The 24,804-nt window shown below is 44.3% G+C and overlaps 2 protein-coding genes across 4 annotated transcripts in view; one reads left to right on the top strand and one right to left on the bottom strand.

Annotated features, from left to right (window-relative positions):
• Positions 1-5,464: 5,464 nt before the first annotated feature.
• On the bottom strand, positions 5,465-8,376 carry RD3L (RD3 like). Of its 3 annotated transcripts, none has more exons than XM_056852171.1 (3): positions 8,355-8,376; positions 7,485-7,791; positions 5,465-5,818 (listed from the first exon to the last, which is right to left on the bottom strand). In XM_056852171.1, exons 2-3 carry the CDS (start codon positions 7,781-7,783, stop codon positions 5,521-5,523), a joined length of 597 nt encoding a protein of 198 aa, XP_056708149.1. In that variant the 5' UTR covers positions 7,784-7,791; positions 8,355-8,376; the 3' UTR covers positions 5,465-5,520. The 3 variants fall into 3 exon arrangements, with proteins under 3 accessions (XP_056708149.1, XP_056708151.1, XP_056708150.1); XM_056852173.1 differs by having other exon boundaries at positions 8,347-8,372; XM_056852172.1 differs by having other exon boundaries at positions 8,351-8,366.
• A 6,504-nt stretch (positions 8,377-14,880) lies between these two features.
• Positions 14,881-24,804, top strand: part of TDRD9 (tudor domain containing 9) — a 96,379-nt gene continuing 86,455 nt past the window's right edge. The window contains exons 1-2 of the mRNA XM_056851249.1: positions 14,881-14,923; positions 18,042-18,116. Of these exons, the coding sequence (XP_056707227.1) occupies positions 14,881-14,923; positions 18,042-18,116 (118 nt within the window). The remainder of the gene's footprint in view (positions 14,924-18,041; positions 18,117-24,804) is intronic.

Below are 24,804 nucleotides of genomic sequence, written 5' to 3'. Positions count from 1 at the left end.
GCCATCTGCACTCCACTAGTTTCCCAATCCCCTCAAAATCTCTAGGACTTGGTGCTTTTAGGTATTTTTATAAATTATCCTGATAAGGGGTGGAGGGACTACTAGTTAAATTTGCAGATGGTACCAAATTAGGAGGAGTAGCGAACACCCCGGAAGACAGAGATCTGAACGAGATCTGAACATACTGGAAAAGTGGGTGGATGTGAACAAGATGCAATTCAGGAAGGGCAAATGCAGAGTTCTACTTCTGGGTATCAAAAATAAGAAGTACGCATAATGATGGCCAATACATTTCTGGGTAGCTGTGTGTGTGAACAAGATCTTGGGGTACGGATGGACTGTAAGCTAATTATGAGCAGTCAGCGTGATGTAGCAGCAAAAAAGGCGAATGTGATCTTGGGGTGTATCAACAGAGGCATAACATCCAAATCACAAGATGTCATCGTCTTGCTGTATACCATATTGGTCAGGCCACACCTGGAGTATTGTGTGCTGTTCTGGAGGCCTCACTTCAAAAAGGATGTGGAGAGAATGGAGCGGGTGCAGAGGAGAGCGATGAGGATGATCAGGGGCCTGGAGACCAAGCCCTACGGGGAAAGGCTGAGGAACTTGGGAATGTTCAGTCTGGAGAAGAGGAGGTTGAGAGGGGACATGATTGCTGTCTTTAAGTATTTAAAGGGCTGTCACTTAGAGGAGGGAAGGGAGCTGTGCCTGTTGGCAGCAGAGGATAGGACTCGCAATAATGGATATAAATTACAGGTGGAAAGGTACCGGCTGGATATTAGGCAAAAAGTTTTACAGTAAGAGTAGTTCAGCAGTGGAATTGGCTGCAGAGGGAGGGGGTGAGCTCCCCCTCGCTGGCAGTCTTCAAGTACTGGCTGCATGAACACTTGCCAGGGATATTTCAGGCTGATCCTGCATTGAGCAGGGGGTTAGACTGGGTGGCCCCTTCCAGTTCTGTGATTCTAGTCAGAAATTGTACTGGATGCACAGTATGTTAGCTGCCAACAAGGGCAGAAAGGCTTGTGAGGGTCCACGGGTTTTTAAACAAAAAAATCAAACCAGGGTTCTTTGTGCTGCTGAACTTTGAGAACCGCTGTCATAAACCGTTTCGCCACAAAAAACGCCTGGGAGCAACACAGCTGCCAGGGTTTGCAATAATTTCCCTTTATTTACCTCAGGCTGCAGTGACCTAGACATGTCAGCTCAGCTCCCTCTCAAGCTAGTGCTTCACCGAGCAACTCGAGATTATCATATTTGGGTACAAGAATGGGAAAGGACCTGGCGCCTTGAACTGAGGCCCCTTTTCGTACTTTGAGAACCGTTGGACATCTGACAAGGCTGATTTTGGGCAAGCCTCGGTGTTCGATCTTGCTAGGTATCCAGTAATGATACGAATTTTAAAATTTCACTTTCAGTTTGAGATCATTTCAATGGCCTTCTAGGGCAGGGGTCCCCAACATGGTGTCCATGGACCCCATGAAGAGAAAGAAGAGCTGGTTTTTATATGCCAACTTTGTCACTTAAGGAAGACTCAAACCAGCATACAATCACTTCCCCTCCCCACAACAGACACCCTGTGAGGTAGGTGGGGTTGAGAAAGCTGTGACTAGCCCAAGGTCACCCAGATGGCTTCATATGTAGGAGCAGGGAAACAAATCCAGTTCACCAGATTAGCCTCCACCGCTCATGTGGAGGAGTGGGAATCAAACCCGGTTGTCCAGATCAGAGTCCACCTCTTCAAACCACTGCTGTTAACCACTACACCACACTGGCTCTCATGGCACCCACTGATTTCATTATATGCATTTGTGCATGATGCATAATTGGACCCATTAATCCATTTTGCTGCCTGCTGGACTCGAGCGTCTTCCAATGATAACTCGTTTGGCTTTCTTAATTATACATTTATGCGCTTATTGAGCATGAGGGAAAGCAGAAGATGGTTTTGACCCTCTACAAAATCACTTGAGAAAGATGCTGGAGTCTTGCAATTGTGGAAACTATAGAGAAAATCCAAGATGGAGCCCAGGTCAGATAAAGATGACCCAAAGCTGGAGAGATACCAGAACCAAGCATGTGCATATGAAACTGGAGATGTACCGGAGCTTTTTTAAGTGTGGAAAATTATTTGAAAATGGGTCTCAGCTGGTGGCATGTTCATCCTTCTAGCTCTGGCCAGCACATTTTTTATATTACTTCAAAAAGCTATACAGTCTGTTTGCCCAGAGGTCATGGTGGGAGAGCCCTGACCCGGATGGCCCAGGCTAGCCAGATCTCGGAAGCTAAGCAGGGGTCGGCTCTGGTTAGTACTTGGATGGGAGACCACCAAGGAAGTCGAGGGTCACTATGTAGAGGCAGGCAATGGCAAACCTCATCTGAGCGTCTCTGGCCTTGAAAACCCTATGGGGTTGCCATAGTTATCCTGATAATAGCAGGGAGTGGTGGTGGTGGGAAACACAGGCAGGAACGTGTGTTTAACACATGAATCTACCTTATACGGAATCAAACCTTTGGTCCATCAAAGTCAGTAGTGTCTACTCAGACCGGCGGGGTCTCAGGCTGAGGTCTTTCACATCACCTACTTGCCTAGTCCCTTTAACTGGAGATGCCGGGGATTGAACCTGGGACCTTGTTCATGTCGAGCAGATACTTTACCACTGAGCCACAGCCCCTCCCCAACTTTGGGTTACAGTGGGAGAAACATCACACTATGCGGGTGGAAATCCTATCATCTGTGGAAATTTTAAGCAGGATCCAAGCCACAGTGTAAACTTAAGGCTATCTAGTTTTTCTCGGAGTATTAAAAGCAAGGTTTTAATCCTGGTAAAATTCACTCTTACCTCAGTAAATGCCATGTCAAACCTTCCCTTATATAACCCCCCCCCCCCACATATCCCTGCAGTCTGGTTGATATGACCTTAGGACGAGTAATTCAAAATGTAGTCCGTGACAGAGTACAGTTTTTGTTCTCTAATGGTATGAGTTAAATTTAGCTTGGATGTGTTTGCAGAAAGTCAATTCTGGCAACTATTTTCATTGATTTTCTGCTCTACTTATGTCAGTTGTGGCCACTGTTCCTACATGTCAATTTGAAAACTGTTATTAAAAAAAAATCTCCCGTATGGTCTTCATAGTGGATGCTTGGGGGCAAGAACATATTTGTATTATTATGCTGCATGAATATTCCAACCTTATGTCTAATGATGAGTTTGTGTAGAGAGCAGATTTTTAAAATATAAATAATCTGAGTTAGAAAAATCTGACTCTTACTGTTAAGGTAATGACAGTCCATTTAAATTGTAATGACAGACATAAAAATCCTGTCTTGGAGTGCCACTAAGCAGGTGCCTTTTTAAATTTAAAGCAAAGATGGAAAAAATATTTGAAATCTTCCAGCATCAAATGTGTTGAGAGGACCAGCCCTACTAGTTTCTAGAGCCGGTGTGGCACAGGGGATAGAGTGTTGGACTAGGATCCTGGGAAGCTCTGAGTTCAAATCCCCACTTCTACGATAGAAGGTTGCTGAGTAACCTTGGGCATGTCACAAACTCTCAGTCCGACCTACCTTACAGGGTGGTTGTTAGAAAATGGAGGAGAGAAGACAATGTTTTAAGCTGCTTTTGAATCCCAACTGGGTAGCAAAGCTGGATATAAATAAATAAATGCATGCTAGATGCGCACCAAGATGGGGAAGCATTTCAGTTTCCTTGGTCCCAGTGTTCAGTTTATAAGTATTGGTGGTGATCACAGTTCTGATGGAAGGTGTTCCCGCTAAAAGCACAACCCTAGGGTTTGATTTCCTTGAGTCAAAGATCATGGAGTGGGTGACAGTGGACACAACCTGTGAAAGGTTGAACACATGAAGCTGCCTTATACTGAATCAGACCCTTGGTCCATCAAAGTTAGTATTGTCTACTCAGATAGACAGCAGCTCTCCAGGGTCTCAGGCAGAGGGTCTTTCACATCACCTACTTGCCGAGTCCCTTTAACTGGAGATGCCGGGGATTGAACCTGGGACCTTGTGCATGCCAAGCAGATGCTCTACCACTGAGCCACGGCCCTTCCCCTTCCAGAGCAGATATGTGGTGCTATGTGGTCTTCTGCAATAGGGCAAATGGATCCCTTCCCAACTAGTTCCTGATTGGGGTAATGATGGGGTAGGGGAAAGGAAGCTCCTTTACCATGCTGCCCTGGACCCGATCCGGAGCAGTAACAACGCATGTGGGAATTGTGGTGAACGCATATGACTGTAACTGTTCACAGGGTCTATGGCCCCTGCCCTGTGAGCTCCATCATGTGGAAACTGACCCTCAGCATGTGTACAAACTAATGCATTCAGGGTGCTAAGGATTGCAGCCCGACTCGTTCATGGGGGTGATAGGACTAGCCCATGTGGTTTGCGCACAGCTGCATATTTCTTGTCATTGGGTCCAGTTGATGTTCAGTAGCTAACTACAGAGAGTTTAAGCATAATGCTGCAGTTTTACTCTCTCTCACACGCACACACTACAAGTTTGTTGTTAAACAGTTCTTAGCTCAGAACTTTATCCTTGGGTATGCAGAACTGGAGAGCCAGTATTGCAACCTCGAGTCAGCTTGGTGTAGTGGTTAAAGTTTTGGACTGGGACCTGCGGAACCCAGGTTCGAACCCCCACTTGCGCCATGGAAGCTTGCTGGGTGATCTTGGGACAGTCACACGTTCTCAGCCCTGACCGTGGCTGGTACTTGGATGGGAGAATACCATGGTCACTATGCGAGGGAGACAGGCAACCTCTGAATATCTCTTGCCTTGAAAACTTTAGGGGCCGCCATAAGTCTGATGGGGAAAAAAAGATCCTGAAGTTGGCCAAGTATACGTGTATGGTTTGCTGATATTCCTTCCTTGTTTACCTTTTCCTTTGTTGTTCCTTCCTCTGTGACATCTTTTCCATTGTCAGTAGTTAAGATTGTAAGCTGCTCTGGGCAAGCGCTTTTTTGTTTTGCTCATGAAACTCTGTATATAACGGTACTACAAATAACAATGCCGAGTTAACTTTAAATAAAACAACAACTGCTGAATCTTCATTTCAGATAGCAGGTGGCTTGCTTTTAGGGGGTAAAAGATTGCATGTACGCAGATTACAGAACAAAAATCCATCATTATTGCTCTTCATGGTGATTATATTTTACGGTATTGCAAACTTAAGGTTTTCTTTTTTAAAAAACTGTGCATGCTTTTAGGAGTAGTTTATATAGCATACTTTAAATATCATCTTATAAAGATCAACACTATATATTTTGTTAGAAGGTTCTCTTACACAATATAAGCTCGAGAAACGGTAGAAAGGGGTCATTATTCTAATTATCTAAGGACTGTAAATTTTATGCAAGCTGTAATCGGTTTAAAAGTCTGAACTCGCAATAGAGGGGGAACAGCAGGCAATTTCATGACTTCTTTGGAACGTCAGATCTTTGAAAGTAGGATGATAAGCGAGGAAAGGTGCGTAAATGACTGGGGAACGCAGTAAGGGGGAGAACTTAACTTGATGGGTAGTAATAGGGAAGATTCCAGATTCGGTGGGAGAAAGTCGGAAACATGCCTTGTGTGTGTTTGTCAACATAACTGGACACTGTGGGGATCTCCTCTTTGTCTGTTTTACTCGCGCCGTCTCCGGGTGCTGCAAAGTCGACAGAGCAGTTTGTATTCCAGGTGTCATCCAATTTGTCCGGTGGGGTTTCCTTGTCAAGATTGGCTAGAAACTCCTTTAAAACTTGCTTGAATGTGTAAACAATTTCCCAAGGTAAAACATCGTTTTCTGCCAGCACCTCTCGAAATCTAGAAAGAGTGAAAAAATGAAGGCTGGAATTTAACAGTGCATTCCCATTTCTTTCTCTCTTTTTTTTTTGGGTGGCGGGGGGCAAAATATTCTCTTTTTTGTTTTAGAAAGCATAAGCGAGACTGAAAAATGGGGGGGGGGAATGGCACTTAAAATGCAGTTGGACCCTATGTGATGGTGGAAGCTATTTTTTGTTTCTGTACAGAGCCATCAGAGGAAGTTGATTCAAACTGACATTGCCCTCAAGACTCTTTCTGGGCTCACAAAGAGAGCATAGGTTTGTTCTGTTTTCTTTATTCTGCCCTTTGGGGAAAAAACGGTTATGCTGAGTAGTTTACTGGAGATTTTAAAGAGAGAGTAGTTCCTTCTTTTCAAAAACAGTTATCTTTGCAGGGGGTAGCCGTGTTAATCTGTTACAGCAAAGCAAAAAAATAATCTTGTGGCACGCAGAACGTTAACAGATTTATTATGGTATAAGCTTCATCCATTACAGAATGGATGTGAAACAAGTACCGTATGTGCCATGAACTTCACTAAGGAGTTCGACACACAGAGTCAAATTGTAGTTCATTAACATACTGGGGGCATCAGTGTTTAATATAATTACTGAGCAATCCTAAATGTGTTTACTCTGAAGTAAATGGGGCTTACTCTCCAGTAAGTGTACATAGGATTACAGCCTTAATACAGGTATCATACCAAAGCACTTGATTCCTGATTAGCTAAGCCTGTGAAATGAACGTGCTAGACCTCTGGTCAGCATTTATTGTGTTAAATTGCAAAACTAACGCTGCAGTCCTAAGTGGAGTTGCAGCCTCCTAGGTCAATGGGCTTAGAAGGGTGCAACTCTGTTTAGGATGGCACTGAAAGCAGTTTATTTCAGAAGCTGAAATTTTTAAAGTGGCAATTATGGGAACAAATTTTGAAAGTCACATCACTGTTCAACAGTACTGATAAATTAAACACAGGCCGCCATTGTACAAGTACCTACTTGGGAGTAAACCTTATTGAACTGGGTGGAATTTTGTAGGGCTGTACTCCACAGCTGTAGTTCTTAAGTATCCTTGGAGGACTATAAGTCCCATTAATCTTTTCCAAGATGGAAAAGAAGGTGCCTTACACTTCATGCCTTACACATGAAGGTGCCTTACACTGAATCAGACCCTTGGTCCATCCAAGTCAGTATTGTCTACTCAGACCGGCAGTGGCTCTCAAGGGTCTCAGGCAGAGGTCTTTCACATCACCTTCTTGCCTAGTCCCTTTAACTGGAGATGCTGGGGACAAACTGGGGCCTTCAGCATGCCAAGGAAATGCTCTACCATAACTTAAACAGTGGGTTTTGCTTTTTGGTAAACCTTCCTAAGAGCAAGCTGCAAAGGAATGATTTTGTTTTCCTTTCAGAAGTATATACAGTCATAGAGCCCTGACCTGGAAAGCCTAGGGTTGCCTGACCTCGTCAGATCTCAGAAGCTAAGCAGGGTCAGTTCTGGTTAGTTCTTGGATTGGAGACCACCAAGAAAGTCCAGAGTTGCTACGCAGAGGCAGGCAATGGCAAAACACCTTTGTTTGTCTCTTGCCTTGAAAACCTTACAGGGTCACCATAAATCGGCTGTGACTCGATGGCTCTTTACACACATGGTCATAGAGTAATAAAAACAGCGTTACCTGCTGAGAATGATTCCGGTTTGGCTAGGTTGGATTTGGGAGCAAAGAACTTCAAGCTGTCTTTGTTCAGTAGCTGGTATAGTTATCTGAGGAGTCTGGTAGCTCTTCAGCCAGTTGTAATCCGTGCCGGTCTTCTGAGCTCCGTGGTCACTTTCTATCTCTTGTACCAGTCGCTCACGCTCTTTTAGGTGCCATTTCAATTCCCTCAGGAGTGTCTTCATCACAACCTCTGAGCCTGGGTATTGTCCAGTTTTATAAGAATAATTTTTTGGCCATTTCATCCAGCCAAAAAATGGCATTTTGACACCTAATTGAAAAACAACAACAACAAATGATTAAACTATTGATGCTACTAAGGTCGATTGAAAAGTTCTTAACTTTTTGTATCTTCCTCTCAAATTGAGCTCATGAATGATGTTAAATGCCTCAATTTACCATAAAATCCTATATGTTTAGCGCATAATCTCTTCAAATTTTATCTCAATATGAAAAGTTGAAACACCTGTGGTCCAAATGGACTTTATTCGATTATGCACGACTGTATGGATTTTATGGAATGTGTTAAGATGTGGATAACCACATTCCCCAACTATCCAAGACTTCATGCCTTAAAAACACAGACAGAAAAGTGTTTCTGTTACAGTTAAAGCTATTCCGGTTTTATTTTTACTGTCTTATCAGTACACTATAACTGATGGAATCCGTTTTTTTTTAAATTCCCAAATTGTTCTAATCCAGTGCCCAAATTTCTAATGCAAAGTATCCAGTCGCTTGAGGGAACCAACAGTGGTGTTTTCTTGTTAGTCCGCTCAATTTCTGTGCAGATTATTTTATAAATTACTTTTGGAATGCAATGGCTCACCTACTTACTGTACTTCTTGGAATGCGGAATGGTTACCAAAGCTGGATCTGTGTTTGAGTTGGAGCGAAGATGGTCGGTTTATCCCAGCATATTCCTTTTTACAGGCTTGCCTCACATTCTGTTAAAAGAGAGAGATTATTGCTCGCTGAAAAGTCGTAGGCTGCACGCATACAGCTTTCGATCCTTTCTGGCTTCTCGGACTGCTTATAATAACAGAAATCTTGTATGCTTGAGTGTGGATTCTCCCCAAATCCTTTCCAGATAGTCCAGTGAAAGCTCCTGTCTTCCGAACAGAGTTTTTGCCTTTTGCCCTGTGTGGTGGTGTTAAAAAGAGATGACCATTTTCAGAAGCTTGGTTGTAGCTGCTCAGTGGGTACAAAAGTATTGTCAGTATCCGGACAAATAATGATAGTCTGAAGTCATTCCAGATGAGCTTCTGGCTAAAGTTAAGACTGTCGGGTGATGCGTAGCTTGGATGTGCATAGCTGGAGGTCACAGTTTAGTGCTGTGTATTTGTGCCTGTAGTGCTCTAAAAATAACCACATTGATGCTTTGGTTGTTGAACTAAACTTTCAGGCTCTTTTGATGCTGGATTTTCCCCCCCTGGTCTCTCCTTGGGGTTTGGGGAGAAAATGGTTCAGGCTGCTTTGTTTACCTCTTCACAGCTGTATCAATTTTTTTTTTTTTTGGTAACCGGCAAAGCCTTGCGAAAGCGATGTGGATTTGTGCCAGTTGAATTCTACCTACTTACGTGACACTGTACAGAGAGAGATTCTTAGCCTATACTTCCCCTGATTAATTTAATCTCTTAGTATTTGCTCAGGTCTTATTTATAGTCCACAGCTGTTAACATTTTTTTGACCTTTTGCAGGTATTTAAAGAAGCAGCTGGTCTAAGATCTCCTTGGGAAAAACTTGAGGGTGTTTGTATTTTTTAATTAGTGATGGTGGTGTGTATTTTTTTTTTGGCAATAGAATCCTAACTGGAGCCAAAAAGGTACTAAATATAAAACTAGATCTCCACTTAGTTAAGAAACAAAATATTAATGTCTTACCATAGACTTTTCTTCCTTCATGACATTCTAGTCATTTCTTTAGTCTGCTTTTGCTGGATCGTTGATCTGAGGTTGATGAGTCAAATGAGGAATATTTGCTTTAAGATCCATTTTTTGTGTTCAGATCTTCTTGTCTTCCTGTTATTTTCAGCGACGACAGTCTCTTATATGTATAGGTCTCTTTTAGTCAACCCCCTTCACGAATGCCCCTCCCCCCTCAACTGTTGTATTGAACTGTGATAGAAGAAGGGATTGTACAGATCCGGTCTAGATGTCATGGGACGTAAAGAGATGACGTGTGTGGTCGTTATTAAAGCTGATATTACTTATATGTTGGAAAAATTTCAGGTGTCAGTATTCATCATTCTCACTTGGGCAGTTTTCACGTTGCATTGTATATGGTGCTTGAAAATAGGTGGGGGGTGTTACATAGATGGACTTCCAGTGACAGAACTGCCATCGTGAATTCTCAGATGAAATTAAAACGATTCTTGCCACCGCTTCTCCAGCAGAGTTGCTGGGTCACCGCACCTATTCTATTGTATTCACAATCCCCACCCGCTATTCCACCCAAGTAAAACTGTTCCATAATATCTTGGATTACAATTTGCTTTTCAATGTAGAAAAGAGACTACTAAAAGAGGACATGATACAGGTTTATAAAATTATGCACAGGATTGGGAGAATAGAAGAAGAATAGTTGGGTTTTATATGCTGATTTTTGCTGCCACTTAAGGAAGAATCAAACTGGTTTACAATCGCCTTCCCTTCCTCTCCCCACAACAGACACCGTGTGAGGTAGGTGAGACTGAGAGAGTTCAGAGAGAGCTGTGACTAGCCCAAGGTCATCCAGCTGGCTTCATGTGGAGGTGTGGGGAAACCAACCCAGTTCTCCAGATTAGGGTCCACTACTCCTAACCACTACACCACGCTGGTTCTCCCTCTTTGAAAATATTAGGTTATCCAGTGAAGCCAATGGGCAGTAGATTCAGGAGAGACAAAAAGAAATACTTCTTTACACAACGAGTGATCGAAATGTGGCATTCACTGCCGGAGGATGTAGTGATGGCCACAGGCATAGCCAGCTTTAAAAGGGGATTAGATGGATCTGTGGGGGAGAGGTCTATCAGTGGCTACTAGCCATGGTGACTAAAGGGAACCTCCACGTTCAGAGGCAGTAAACCTCTGAATCTCAGCGCCGAGAGGCAATGTCAGGGAAAGGCCTTGTCCCTGTTGTTGGATTTCCAGAGGAAGAAGAAGAGTTGGTTTTTACATGCCGACTTTCTCTACCACTTAAGGAAGAATCAAACTGGCTTGCAATCACCTTTCCCTCCCCACCAGAGACACCCTGTGAAGTAGGTGGAGCTAAGACAGTGTGACTAGCCCAAGGTCACCCAGAGGAGTTGTCAAATAATAAGTATAAGCAGGCAAACAGCATGGTGGTGGTATTCCGAAAAACTGAGATGAACAAACGCGGTGAGCACGGAAAGTAGTGCTGTTATAATCGAGCTCTTTAATGCACTTTTTAATTTTTGGCAAAAGCTTCAGTTTTCCCAAGATCTAATGTCATACCCTGCGAGAAGCCCAACAATGATGATTTCTCATCTAAGATTTTTTTGCCATGAGGATTTAAAAGAGTCATGCTTCAAAAAAGCTAGAAGCCCTTCAGTGCTAAAGTGCAGCTTAAGTTGTAGCTTAAAGGAGGGCAACCAATTCGTATCTTTCCTTGCAGCTGCATGGGAGTGCAGAAGGAGCTCGGGCAAGCAGTCTCTGCGTGTTCTGGCAGTCAGACATTTTGTTCCCTTTTTGCTGTGTCTCACCTGTCCATGGTGTAGTTTTTCCTCTAATCCATGGACAAATTCTTTCAGTTGATGCCACAACAGTACACTGGTATGCTGTGATGACCCTAAATAGGGATTGTGATTGGCATGCCTTGGCTGGGTTCTTTCTTTGGGCATCCATGTGATGGTTTTGGGCATGACAACTGACTGAGAAGGTTAAGTTGATGGCCATCTTGTTTGAGCGGGGAGGGGGCTGTAAGCTTCTTCTTTTTAAGCTACAAATGTGACCCAGTCCTTCAAGAGGACTCTTGTTCTGCCAAGGGCTTCTTATATTTTTTCACATTTAAAAAAACTTGGGACAGACAACTTTGCCCTTTTAAAATCCCATTAATTGTGGCAAGTGAGTAAGGAATAGGAACACAGGGAGGTATAACCCCGCTTTGCAAACTAGATTTCTGGCCTTTGACAGCTTATTATGTGGAATAGCCTTCACTCTCTTGTCAAAATCATTTAAATTGGCAAGACTGGTACCAGTTTGTCTGTCCTGCAGTTCTGATCTGAGAGTTCTCTGCCTGTCTTTGAGCTCCAATATGCATTTGAGTGGGGTGCAGTTTCCACTAACGAGAGCCAATGGGGTGTGGGGTAGTGGTTAGAGCGTTGGACTAGGATCTGAGAGACCCCGGTTCCCTGGAGGTTTTTAAACAGAGGCTAGATAGCCATCTGTCAACAATTCTGATTCTGTGACCTTAGGCAGATTATGAGAGGGAGGGCATCTTGGCCATCTTCTGGGCATGGAGTAGGGGTCACTGAGGGTGTGAGGGGGAGGTAGTTGTGAATGTCCTGCATTGTGCAGGGGGTTGGACTAGATGACCCTGGTGGTCCCTTCCAACTCTATTATTCTATGACTCCTGCTATGGAAGTTTGATGAGTGACCATGGGCCAGCCACACACTTTTAGCCTGACCTACCTCACAGGTTTGAGATAATAAAAAGGGAGAATGTTGTAAGCCACTCTCCATTTGGGGAGAAAGGGGTAGAAGTGAAGTGTAACAAGTTTATTTAATAAAGTAATGGCTGAATTCATCTTTACACCAGCTTTTAGATTAGTGTAAAACATGTTAATTACTTGCATCTGAAATATGTAAATTCATCCAGCCTCTTGCCCCTGGTGATGAATGAATTTCACACTCCTTTGTTCAGAGATTTAGTGACAGTATTTTTTTTTGAACGGCATTTGGATTTTAAACCAAAGATGTATTTTTATTTTTGAAGTTTCAAAATGTTTGAGGGAAAGAAGAAGAGCTGGTTTTTATGTGCCGACTTTCTCTGCCACTTAAGGAAGAATCAAACCGGCCTTCAATCACCTTCCCTTCCCCTCCCCACAACAGACGCCCTGTGAGGTAGGTGGGGCTGAGAGAGTGTGACTAGCCCAAGGTCACTCAGCTGGCTTTGTGTGTAGGAGTGGGGAAACAAATCCAGTTCACCAGATTAGCCTCCGCTGCTCATGTGGAGGAGGACCTGGTTCTCCAGATCAGAGGCCATCGCTCCAAACCACCGCTCTTAACCACTACACCACGCTGGCTCCTATGTTATCATATAAGTAAATTAGAGAGTAGAGGCAAAATGTTTGCTGTGTTTCATGAAGTAGACCTGTCATTTAAACTTTTCTTCTCTTGTTGGCTGTCTGTGGATTTGTCTGACTGTGTTACATCACCAGACCTAAGCAGATTGGGTAGAGAGAAATGGATCTACACCAAGCAGTAGAGTGACATGGTAAAATCCTGCAGTGGTGAATAGACAGAACCATTTCAGACTGCAGGTTGAAGGGGACTAGATCACACTTTTGGCATGTGCTCCTAAATATTACAGTAAATCTCTTGCAAGGAGAAAAATTGAAATGCAACAGTTGAACATTGTAAGCTTCTGCATGTTTTTAAATATCAAAATATATGCAAAACAATTGCTCTAAATATGGAACCCTGACCTGGCTGGCCTAGGCTAGCCTGATCTGCTCTTTTTTGTTGTTGCTGTGCTACATGCCTTAATGCAGAACAGATCTACAAGTGAAATGTAGAATTCCTGATAGAGGTCTATAAAATTATGCATGGTATGGAGAGAGTGGACAGGGAGAAGCTTTTCTCCCTCATAATACTAGAACACGGGGTCATCTGTTGAAGCTGGAGGGTGAGAGATTCAAAACAGATAAAAGGAAGTATTTCTTCACAGAACACATAGTTAAATTGTGGAACTCCCTGCCCCAGGATGTGGAGATGGCTGCCAACTTGGAAGGCTTTAAGAGGGGAGTGGACATGTTCATGGAGGAGAGGGCTAGTAAAAATGGATACTAGTCATGATGCATACCTATGCTTTCCAGGACCAAAGGAGCATGCTTATTATATTAGGTGCTGTGGAACACAGGCAGGACAATGCTGCTGCAATTGTCTTGTTTGTGGGCTTCCTAGAGGCACCTGGTTGGCCACTGTGTGAACAGACTGCTGGACTTGATAGACCTTGGTCCAGCATGGCCTTTCTTATGTTCTTATTGGGGAATGGTGCTTAGAAGAGCCACAGGTGCCATGTCAAAGAGCCATGAGCAACTGAGCGAGCATTACTGATGGATGCGTTGGCCTAGTTAAAAGTGCAAATATATTACAAGAGGGAAGAGAAAACCGGAGAAGTGGCGCAGGGCTTTCATTTTCAGTGGCAGTCCCGTTTGGGGCATAATGTGCACTTCCACGCTTCATAACATGAGACGCGGTTGTGAGAGATGATACAAAAGAGAGACGTTGCTACTTGGAAAAATAAGGGTCTGGAAAATGAGCTGGGTTTGTGAAAGAGGGATTGCTGTCGTAAGCACTTGTGTTTGCAGAGTGTTTTCCCATAGTTTTGGTTACATCTTATTTTTTCCACTTACACACTCATCCTTCGCTTGCCGTTCTTAACACCCTGTAGCTTTGTGTATCGGAGAGCGTTGTAAGTTAAGACCAGCATCTTGCATGTTGAAAAATCTGTACAAGAAGGGTGTGCGTGGTTTATTTAAGGGTGTTTATTTGAGGTTCTGAATGTTATTAGACTGAAATAGGTGATAATTTTATCCCTTTTTTTTAAAGACCCACAATCTTGGCAGGTTATGTGACAAACATAAATCCACTCCTGAGACGAAAGATGTTAGGCAAATATTTACATAAATAAACATTGCATTAATTGGAAAACTTAAATATAACTTATATTCCCTGATCTTGACGGAGAACAACGATACCTATTGCTAAAACTATGTGCCCTTGTGTAGCAAGACAGAGATGCAAGCAGCATGTTGGGTATTCATGCATTTTGCATCAAACATCTGAATGTTCAGATGCAGTGCTGTTTGTCTGTATGGTACCTTGGTGGAAAGATATGTTCGTCTGCGGTCTTCTGTGCAGTCCCACATTGGGACTGCGCTTGCGCAGGCCAGCCTCGGAAAGGATTCTTTTAGCTTCTTAAAACTCGATAGGGGGCGCCGCACGCCACTGCGCATGCGTCCGCCTTCTCGCCCTATGACGTGGCGTAACGGCGCCCCCTCTCCCAGTTCGTTCTTTGCCACCGGAAAGAAAGGACATTTTCTCTTAACAGCTTCACGGTCAGATTTCCTTAAACGAAAATAAAGAAAATTATGGCGCAAGCAGCTCTATTTAAAAAGTGTCTGCAATGCGACACAAAGATGTCCAAAACGGATGAGCATTCGCTTTGCGTGCTCTGCCTGGGTGAGTCCCATAATGTGACTGCCTGTAAGATTTGCCTACAATTTACACCGAAAGCCCGGGCCGATAGGGCTTCCCGTTTGAAAGCCTGGTTTTATGAGAAAATCTTATCGGGTTCTCAAATGCCGGCCTCGAAGTCATCGGCCGAGCGAGACCACGTGACACAATCGGAGTCTGTCGGATCCGTGCGGTCGGATCCGACCCTGGCGTCCGCCTCCAAATCCCGCCCTCGATCTCTGATTCCAGTTGAGAAAAGCAGGAGCGCTTCTGAACCACCCCCAAAGAAAGCGCGAGCCAAAACTAAGCACCTAAACAAAAAGTCTAAGGAACTGAAAGCCTCTGGTTCCAAGGCGCCTGGGGATCCGAGTGGCAGAGAGGATGAGCATACTCCCCCTCCCCTCTGTATCCCCTCCCCTCATTTCGAGAAGGAATCCTCGGATTCAGACACTGGCTTGCCTGACTTGTTTTTAAAGGAGGTCCATGGCTCCCTGCAATCTTTTCCCAATGAACAACCGGTTCCAGCGTCGGTTTCAGTAGGGACTCAGAAGCAGTCCGTTCCCCCTTCAATGCCTCAGTGGTGGCCTCCCCAGTGGTATGGGCCGATTCAGGCAGCTCCGCGGCAAGGATACCCCTATCCACAATGGGGTCCCCAACTCCAACAAGCACAACAAGTTCCATCCTGGCCTGTTGAACAACCTCAGCCAATGATCTCACAGGAGGTATTACCCCTACTAGATCATCACTTACCTTTGGGTGCTCCAGAGTCAGACCAAGACTCTCAGTCAGCCCGCTCTGAACTGGGATTAGAGGATCCTTCTGAAGCCACACCAGATTTAGCCTCTGGTGATCACCTGCCGGGTCCCTCTGGTGAGGAAATTACTAGTTTTTCGGAGCAAATGACCAGAGCGGCTAAGGCCTTGGGACTTGATGCTAAGACTTTGGCACCTAAACTGAAAGAAAAAATATTATCTCATCTTTTTCCTCAAGCCTCCACTTCGATGGCTTTCCCAGTGTTGGAGGACTTTATGAACTGTAGCTAAAAAAGTTTGGGAAAACCCATCCTCTACTCCATCAACATCCAGGAAAGTAGACAACATGTACAAAGTTCTCCCTGCAGGATGTGAGTTTTTGTTTTCGCACCCAGCTCCTTCATCAGTAATTGTGGCTGAGTCCCAAAACAAGCGTCTGGGCAGCCATTCTTCACCGTCTGACAAGGACAGTAAACGTATAGATGTTCTTAGCAGGAAGACATACTCTGCAGACGCGCTCGGGTTTCGTATTGGAAACTACCAAGCTATCATGTCAGCCTATCATCTATTCCTATGGGAGAAGATGTCTGTTTACCTGGAAGATCTACCTGAGGAACAAAAGTCGTTAGCTAAATTGGTAATATCAGAAGGAACTCAATTAGCTAGACACCAGATGAATGCTGGCAGACACATCTCAGAGTCGGCTGCCAGAGGCATGGCCGCTTCAGTCTCCCTACGCAGATTTGCTTGGCTCCGCTCTACGGCTTTATCCCATGACGTCAGGAACACCATTGAAGATCTACCCTTTGATGGCAAGGGCCTCTTCGCTGCAACTACCAATGACACCCTCAGTCAGCTAAAGAAAGAGAAACAGGATGCCAGGTACATGGGAGTGTCTGTTCAAATGCCTGGCAATTTTCACAGGCCACACTATGGCTATAGGGGCACTACCTACCAACCGAGATTCCAGAGGCCACCTCCTCCACCACCCAACCCTTACGGGCAACAGCGAATGTTCCAGTCTTTCCATCACCAGAACAGACGGAGGTTTCCAAGGTCCAGGCCCACTGCCCCGAGGTCTCAGTCTCCAAGAGGACAAGGCCCCAAACCATCTTTCTGACTGTTCCAGATTAGGGACAGTTGTCCCTGCGTGTTTGGTGACCGTTTATCCTCTTTTTTCTCAGCCTGGTCGAATATAACCTCTGATGTTTGGGTTTTACAGCTTGTTCTATACGGTTATTCGTTAGAGTTTCAATTTCTACCTAGTTTGAGTCACCCCCCACTTGGCAGTGGTCCAGTATTGTCTCCGGCCTTACAAACTGCCTTAGAAGAGTTAGTTTTCAAAGGTGCAGTTCAGCCTGTTGTAACTTCCTTAAGAGGTTTTTACTCTCGGTTATTTGTAGTTGACAAGAAAGATGGCGGTTTACGCCCTATTCTTGACCTAAAAGGTTTTAACAAATGTTTGCAATATAAAAAATTCAACATGTTGACTGTTCACAATGTTTTACAACTATTAAAAATTGGTTGGTGGTATATTGTTATTGATTTGAAAGATGCTTATTTCCACATTTCGATTAGGGAAGAACATCGAAAATATTTGCGATTTGTTGTGGGAGGCAAAGTTTTCCAGTATGCTGTTTTGCCTTTTGGGTTATCCACAGCTCCTCATGTCTTCACTAAGTGTATGGCCGTGGTGGTAGTTCACCTCCGTACCAAGGGCTGTGTGATTTTTCCTTATTTGGATGATTGGTTAGTGACAGCCCCTTCCATGGATCAGTTGATCTCCCAAAGGGAACTCATTCTGGACTGCCTAAGCTCTTTAGGCCTTATAGTTAATTTTAAGAAGTCGGCCCTTATTCCATCTCAAACGGCTAGATTCATTGGCATTTCCCTAGACTCTACTCTAGGTAAAGCAACCTTGCCTATTGATAGGGCCCATAAACTGTCTGGTGTGGTGAGATCTTTTTTAAGGAAAAGACATCAATCGGCCTTGCGTATTCAAACACTATTGGGTTTGATGGCATCAACTACAGCAGTTATTAAAACTGCCAGATTACACATGAGACCCCTCCAGAATTGGTTTGTCAGAAAATTCAAACCTCTGACCCAGTCTCAACAAACTAGGTTTTCAGTCCCTAGACCAGTACTACGTACCTTGAAATGGTGGTCCCAAATGCGCAACTAAATTTCTGGTGTCGCTTTTGGAGTATTCACCCTTAGTATAGTACTCACATCTGATGCTTCCTTAGTTGGTTGGGGTGCGCATTGGCAGGGACTTTCGGTCCAGGGATTGTGGTCTTCTCGAGAGTTTTCCCTCCATATTAATGTTTTAGAGCTACGAGCAATTCGTTATGCTCTTATCTCTTTTGCAGAAATCCTGTACAACAACGCGGTGCTCATCCAGACAGACAACACCACCGCGATGTTTTATTTAAACAGACAAGGGGGTACGGTCTCCCTCACTCTATGCAAAGAAGCAGAAAACATTTGGAAGTGGGCAATCCTGCACAACGTGTCTCTACAAGCCATCCATATTCAAGGAGTACAGATCATCAGGGCAGATTCCCTAAGCAGAAAATTTTCCTTCCATCACAAATTGTCTATCAAGTGGGATTACATTCTACCCATCTTTCAAGAGTGGGGGTTCCCCGAGATAGACCTGTTTGCCACATCTCAGAACACAAAGGCACCTCTCTTCTGTTCTCGAGCGGGTCACGACCCATGGTCCCTGGGGGATGCGTTCCTGAGGCCTTGGGTGGGGCCCCTGTTTTATGCCTTCCCTCCTACCCCATTGATTACCAAGACATTGGCTCGAATTCAGGTTTACAAAGCTCATTGTATCCTAATAGCCCCATATTGGGCCAGACAAGTTTGGTTTACAGAACTAAGAAATCTTGCCCAGGGCAATTTCAGATGTCTGCAGGTAGCGTCAGACCTGTTGTCAGTAGGCCAGGTGCGTCACCCGGAGCCGAGCACTCTCCAGTTGACAGCTTGGCTTTTAAACCCTCCTCAATGAAACTATCTGATCAGGTTTTGGAAGTAGTTTTGAACTCAAGGAAGCCATCTACGAGGGCTTCGTATGCCTTTAAATGGGAACGTTTCTCCATGTGGGTTAGGTCTTCAAAATATTTTCCATCATCATGCCCCTTACCGATGGTATTAGATTATTTGTTATCCCTCAAGAAAGAGGGTTTAAGTTTATCGTCTGTTAAAACTCATTTAGCAGCCCTATCTGCTTTTCACGTAGGAGTAGATGGGTGTTCCTTAGTTTCCCATCCTATATCTAAGTTATTTTTGAAAGGTCTGGCAAATATGTTCCCAGTCAGGCATGAGCCTATTTCGCAATGGTCGCTGTCTTTAGTTTTGGCTTAATTGATGCTTTCACCTTTTGAGCCCTTGGGAAAGGTTCACCTGGCATGGTTGTCTTACAAAGTGTGTTTTCTAGTGGCTATCACGTCAGCATGGAGAGTTGGTGAACTTGCAGCACTGAAGTGTCACCCTCCTTTTATTCAGTTTTACCCTTCCAAAGCAGTGTTACGTACCAGTCTTGATTTCACACCCAAGGCAGTATCTGAATTCCACTTGGGTCAAGATCTATCCTTACCGGTTTTTCCCCCAAATCCACAGTCTATAGCAGAGAAGACTCTTCATTCTCTAGATGTTAAACGAGCTTTATTGTATTATTTGGATCGTACGAGACAATTCCGTAAATCAGATTCCCTGTTTATTTGTTTTGCTGGTCCAAAGAAAGGGGAAGCAGCATCTTCCCAATCCTTGTCTAGATGGATAGTTCAAACAATACGTCACTGTTATTTGAAAGCCGGTAAAAAGTGTCCCAAAGCCTTACGGGCGCATTCTACTAGGGCCCATTCGTCTTCAGCTGTGTTTCGCAAAAGGGTCCCCATCAAAGACATCTGTAGAGCCTCTACCTGGTCTTCATCAGAGACTTTCGTTAAGCATTATGCAGTCGACGTAGATGCAAGGCAGGACGCATCTGTGGGGAAAGCAGTATTACAGTCATTATTTGGCTGAGAGCTCATCCCCCCGCCTCCAGGTGAGTGCATTGCTATATAATCCCCCAATGTGGGACTGCACAGAAGACCGCAGACGAAAACAGAGTTGCACTTACCTGTAACTGATGTTCGTCAAGATGTCTTCTGTGCAGGCACACATCCCACCCTCCTGCCCCTCGGAGAGCTCTCATCTATTATGCTTATTGTTTCATTTTAGAAATCTCTTCGAGTGGGCAAAGAACAGAACTGGGAGAGGGGGCGCCGTTACGCCACGTCATAGGGCGGGAAGGCGGACGCATGCGCAGTGGCGTGCGGCACCCCCTATCGAGTTTTAAGAAGCTAAAAGAATCCTTTCTGAGGCTGGCCTGCGCAAGCGCAGTCCCAATATGTGCCTGCACAGAAGACATCTTGACGAACAGCAGTTACAGGTAAGTGCAACTCTGTTTTCCTGTCTACAGTGGTGATGAAAACACGCAGCCCATTCCCATTTTTTGTGTAACACCTCTATACCACATGACTATTATTTAGATCAAGGCCCAAAAGGAAGAGTCCAACTAGGACTAGGTTCAGACTAGATAGACCGCTGGTTTGATCTAGAGAGCCAGTATGGTGTAGTGGGTGGTTTGGAGCGGTGGATTTTAATCTGGAGAACCGGGTTTAATTCCCCACTCCTCCACATGAGTGGTGGAGGCTAATCTGGTGAACTGGGTTTGTTTCCCCGTTCCTACGCATGAAGCCAGCTGGGTAACCTTCGACTAGTCGCAGTTCTCTTAGAGCTCTCTCAGCCTCACCTACCTCACAGGGTGACTGTTGTGGGGAGGGGAAGGGAAAGTGATTGTAAGCCAGTTTGATTTTTCCTTAAGTGGTAGAGAAAGTCGGCATATACAAACCAACTCTTACAACCAGATAAAGGTTTCATGTTTAGAATAATAACTTTTCAGATTAGTTTAACAGTTATATCAAAAGATTACTGATTTGGTTATACTACTAGAAATACAAAGATAGTTCACCTCGCAATAATTTTATAATTATCTCCAGTTTCATTCAGGCCACAAGGCCTTGCATTTCTTTGTTGCCGTGTTTCATTTTGCATGCATGCCTGCCTTACGCATAGGTAGAGGAACTTCATTATAACATTGCTCAACTGGGTCTCTTTTACGGCCTGGTGCCATTAGATTTTCTCCTCCAGGGAGAGAATAACTCAGGCTACACACACAAAGATTCCAAGACTTGTGGAGAATTTGCCTCAAAGGGATTCCCTTTCATTTTTACTACTTGCCCTTCCCTCCTCACACTTTACTTCTTGTGCAGATCTATTCCACTCCAAACAATCATTGAACTTCTTGAAATTTAGCACTTAAGTGGTAAGGGGTTGATTTTGTGTACGTAGGTTTGCAAAGGAGCAATGGGATTAAGGTCTTTTTCTCAACTCTGTATGTTTATTTGATAACATCTTTGCTGTGAAGACGAGGCATGTTTATCTCTGCAGACACAAATTCACAGTTTTGAGAACTGCAAAACCAAGCGTCTGTGATAATATCTTCTAGATAGAAAAACTGGCCAAAATAATCTTACAGAAGTCTCTGGAAGAGCATGACATTGTGAATGGATTAATGGAATTCATTTACCAAAAAATTTAAACGTTGCATGAATATATAGTTTTATGCTACATAATTAAAAACTAATCGTTATTTCATGATGAATAACCTTTGGACTCTAATGTATCTTAAATATGTATCTTTAGGTAGATTTTTCCTCAAAGCATTTTATTAAAAATTCAATTTAAATTTTTGAAATCTGATTTTAAATTTTTTTAAAAATGATTTTTAGATTCTAGATAAAATTAAGCCTGAACTCTTCCTAGACGCTAAAATTATTAATCTGTTTTTAGTGTTGGAGGGGGGTTCTAGATTAAACCAAGCCCCTGAACTCTCCCTAGAAGCTAAAATTACTAATCTGAGTTTATCACACTTTCTTCACATGAGAAGACAAGAGTCACTGGAAAAGGCAATTATGCTAGGAAAAGTTGAAGGCAGCAGAAATAAAGGAAGACCCAATGTGAGATGGACTGACTCAATAAAGGAAGCCATGGCCCTGAGTTTGCAAGACCTGAGCAGGACATTGATTCATAGGGTCGCCATGAGTCGGAAGTGACTTGACGGCACTTAACACATACATGAGACAGGATAAGTGGCATGGGTCATGACAAAGCTGCTCCCAGCTCTTCTGGGATCATTTTTCTGGAGGTTCTCAATGATGTGTACTTTCCTTTTAAAGAGTAAGATTGTGTTTCATTCCTCCCCTTTAGGATACAGGCTGAGCAGAGTAGTGGCATTGAATATGTGGAGAAATACCGGCAACTCGAGGCTGAGGAATTTAGTGCCCCAGGTAGCAATTGGCCTTCATGTGAACCAGGTATTTTTTTATCTTCTTAACTAAGAAAAAGGTGGGCGCAGTCTTGCATAAATTGTAAGAACGGATAGTGAAATATGATTGTTGATGATGGCAAAAGTGTAGGGGGTGGTGGTGGAAAGTAACTTCTAGTCGCAGCCGACTTACAGTGACCCCCATGGAGTTTTCAAAGCGAGAGACTTTCAGAGGTGGTTGTCATTACCTGCATAGCGACTCTGGATTTCCTTGGTGGTCTCCCATCCCAATATGAGCTTGGATTTCCTTGGTGGTCTCCCATCCAAATATGAGCCAGGACCTTGGATTTCCTTGGTGGTCTCCCATCCAAATTCTAGCCAGGACCCTGGATTTCCTGGGTGGTCTCCCATCCCAATATGAGCTTGGATTTCCTGGGTGGTCTCCCATCCAAATACTAGCCAGTGCCGACCTTGCTTGGCTTCCAAGATCTGATGACATTGGGCTAGCCTAGGCTAAGTCAGGGCAAAAGTATAGGTAGGGGGAATATATATTGTCTATATGAATACTACTTTAGGCTCTGACCCAACAGGTGCAAAGGAAATCAGCATACAGGTAGGTGCCATGTATGATTTCCCCAGGCTGAATAGGTCTTAGTCATATTTATCTTCTGAAGTACTTACCTTTCTCGTTCTGAGGGAAGGGCATCTTGCATACTTGGGGGTGATGCCTTTGGCGTGCCCAGGGAAGCAGGACTAAAAACTTCACTTTCTGTCTGCCTGGGCGGGAATTTCCCAGATAGCCCAGTTTCCGTTCTGCCTTGCCAGGGAGAGCAGCATTGTCGAGTAGCTCTGTGCCTACCTAGCATCTTTACGAAATTCTTGCTCTGAGGCAGGAGGGTGTCTTCTTTTCTCGCTCTGGGAGAGGAGGCCATCTTAAGAGTGGGTGTTTCCTCTTCCTCTAGTTCCGGGAGGCAGGACCTAAAATTTTAACTGCCTATCTCTGGAGGGAACGCCCCTGCCCTTTTCAGTCTTGTTCCTGCCTCGTCCGGGAAGAGCAGTGTAATCACAGCTCTCTTCCTTGAGCTTTACTAGAACCTATTCTCTTATCCTATTTCTATTTCTAATTCCTACTATTTAGCTTTACTCTACTTACTCTATTTTAAAAAAACAACAACACCCCAAGCTATCTCCTGTAGATTGAGACGGGGCAGAGGAAAGTTTTCCTTCCTGCCAAAACAAAATGGCAACCGATCGCCCTGATAATTATATCTCTGAGGGAGATTTGGACCCGGGTCTACTCCAGGCAATGCCGGTCACTCGGGATCCGCCTACCGACAATCACTCTGGTGATTTATTAGGCAAAGTAAAGAAAACGACAAATAAACGTAAGAGAGGTTCCTCTCATCAGAGCAGCGCAAAACGCCTCCTCTCTCCCGGCCGCTCGTCTGTTGCGGTGGCGGCTAAAAGCTACTACTTCTCAGCCTCAACAACCTGAGCAGGCTGAGTCCCCCTTCTCCTCTGATAATGAGGGTTCCGATAGAAAAGAGGGCGAGTTCTCATCTGAGGGAGAAGATCCTTCACCCCAACCTACCAAGCAAACCAGGCTTTTTGAGGCTGAGGACTTTCAGCCATTTTTAATTAAAGCCTTAGCGGCGCTGGATCTTAATGACGACTCGGCCCCTTCTCAAGAAAAGAGAAAAGGTGCAAAAGAGTTTTTCCACATGCATAATGTCTCTGATAGAGTGGTTCCTGTACCAGATTACTTTTTGTCCTTGTTACAGGGGGAATGGGAGAAACCCATGGGGGAAAAACAGTTCGCCCCAGTGACTAGAAAACTCTATAATGTGGCCTGTAATGCTTCTGAGTTGCTCAAGCTCCCTGTAGTGGAAAGCCCTATTACTGCATTACATTCTTCTGATGCAGTCACAGAAGAGGGTTTAGTTTCAATAAAAGATCCAGTTGATAGGAAGACTGAACTGGCCTGTAAAAAAGCCCACGAAGCCTCAGCCCTGGCCATCAGCTCCTCCATTACGTCCGCCTTAGTGTCTAGGGCAGCCATAGACTGGACTAGGAAGTTGGCAAAGCTCATTCCAGAGGAAGACAGAAGTGCTATGGAGGGAGTTTCTAGAATCCTGAAGGCAGTATCCTTTCTGGCCAATTCTACACTGGATACTATGTGCTTCTCAACAAGAGCCCTGGCTACCGCAACTGCAGCTAGGTGGGCCTTATGGTTGCACCCCTGGCAAACTGAACATAGGTCCAAATCTGTACTGATGGGATACCCATACCAGGGCAACAAATTGTTCGGGGGAAAATTGGATGAGATATTAGTTGAATCAAAAGATAAGAAAAAGTACCTACCCAGAAGTCTACGTAAGGAATCAAAGGGATTCTCAAATCCTACTTCCTTTCGTCCCTTCCATCCATACTCAAGATACAGACCAGATCAGAGAAGAGGCCAGTGGAGCTATAGCAGGGGTTCCTTTCGTAGAGGAGGGCGCTTCTCTAGGAACTCCAGAAATAACAGTTTTCAAAGTGACAGAGGGGACAAGTCCTTTCGTCAACCAAGACAGTGATGCCAAACGAGACCCAGTGGGGGGCAGGCTCAGCCTGTTCCACAACCAATGGTCCCTCTCCAGTCCGGACCATTGGGTTTTACAGATTGTCACTCACGGGTACCGAATTCAGTTTTCCAAAATACCAAGAAATCGGCTGGTGGTGTCCCCTGTATCCCGTCAATCGGACAAGAGGCTCAG

This window comes from Euleptes europaea, chromosome 6 (genome assembly GCF_029931775.1).
Source record: "Euleptes europaea isolate rEulEur1 chromosome 6, rEulEur1.hap1, whole genome shotgun sequence".
In the NCBI taxonomy this organism is placed as follows: domain Eukaryota; kingdom Metazoa; phylum Chordata; class Lepidosauria; order Squamata; family Sphaerodactylidae; genus Euleptes; species Euleptes europaea.
Note: the sequence above shows the minus strand (reverse complement) of the source record. Positions and strands in the feature narration are given on the sequence as shown.

What these genes read in the sequence shown, in the direction of transcription:
- RD3L (XM_056852171.1), bottom strand. Translation starts at nt 7,783, where the DNA reads ATGCCATTTTTTGGCTGGATGAAATGGCCAAAAAATTATTCTTATAAA. An exon ending in ACCGGAATCATTCTCAGCAG is followed by an intron (nt 5,819 to 7,484) that starts GTAACGCTGTTT and finishes CACTCTTTCTAG; the next exon opens with ATTTCGAGAGGTGCTGGCAG.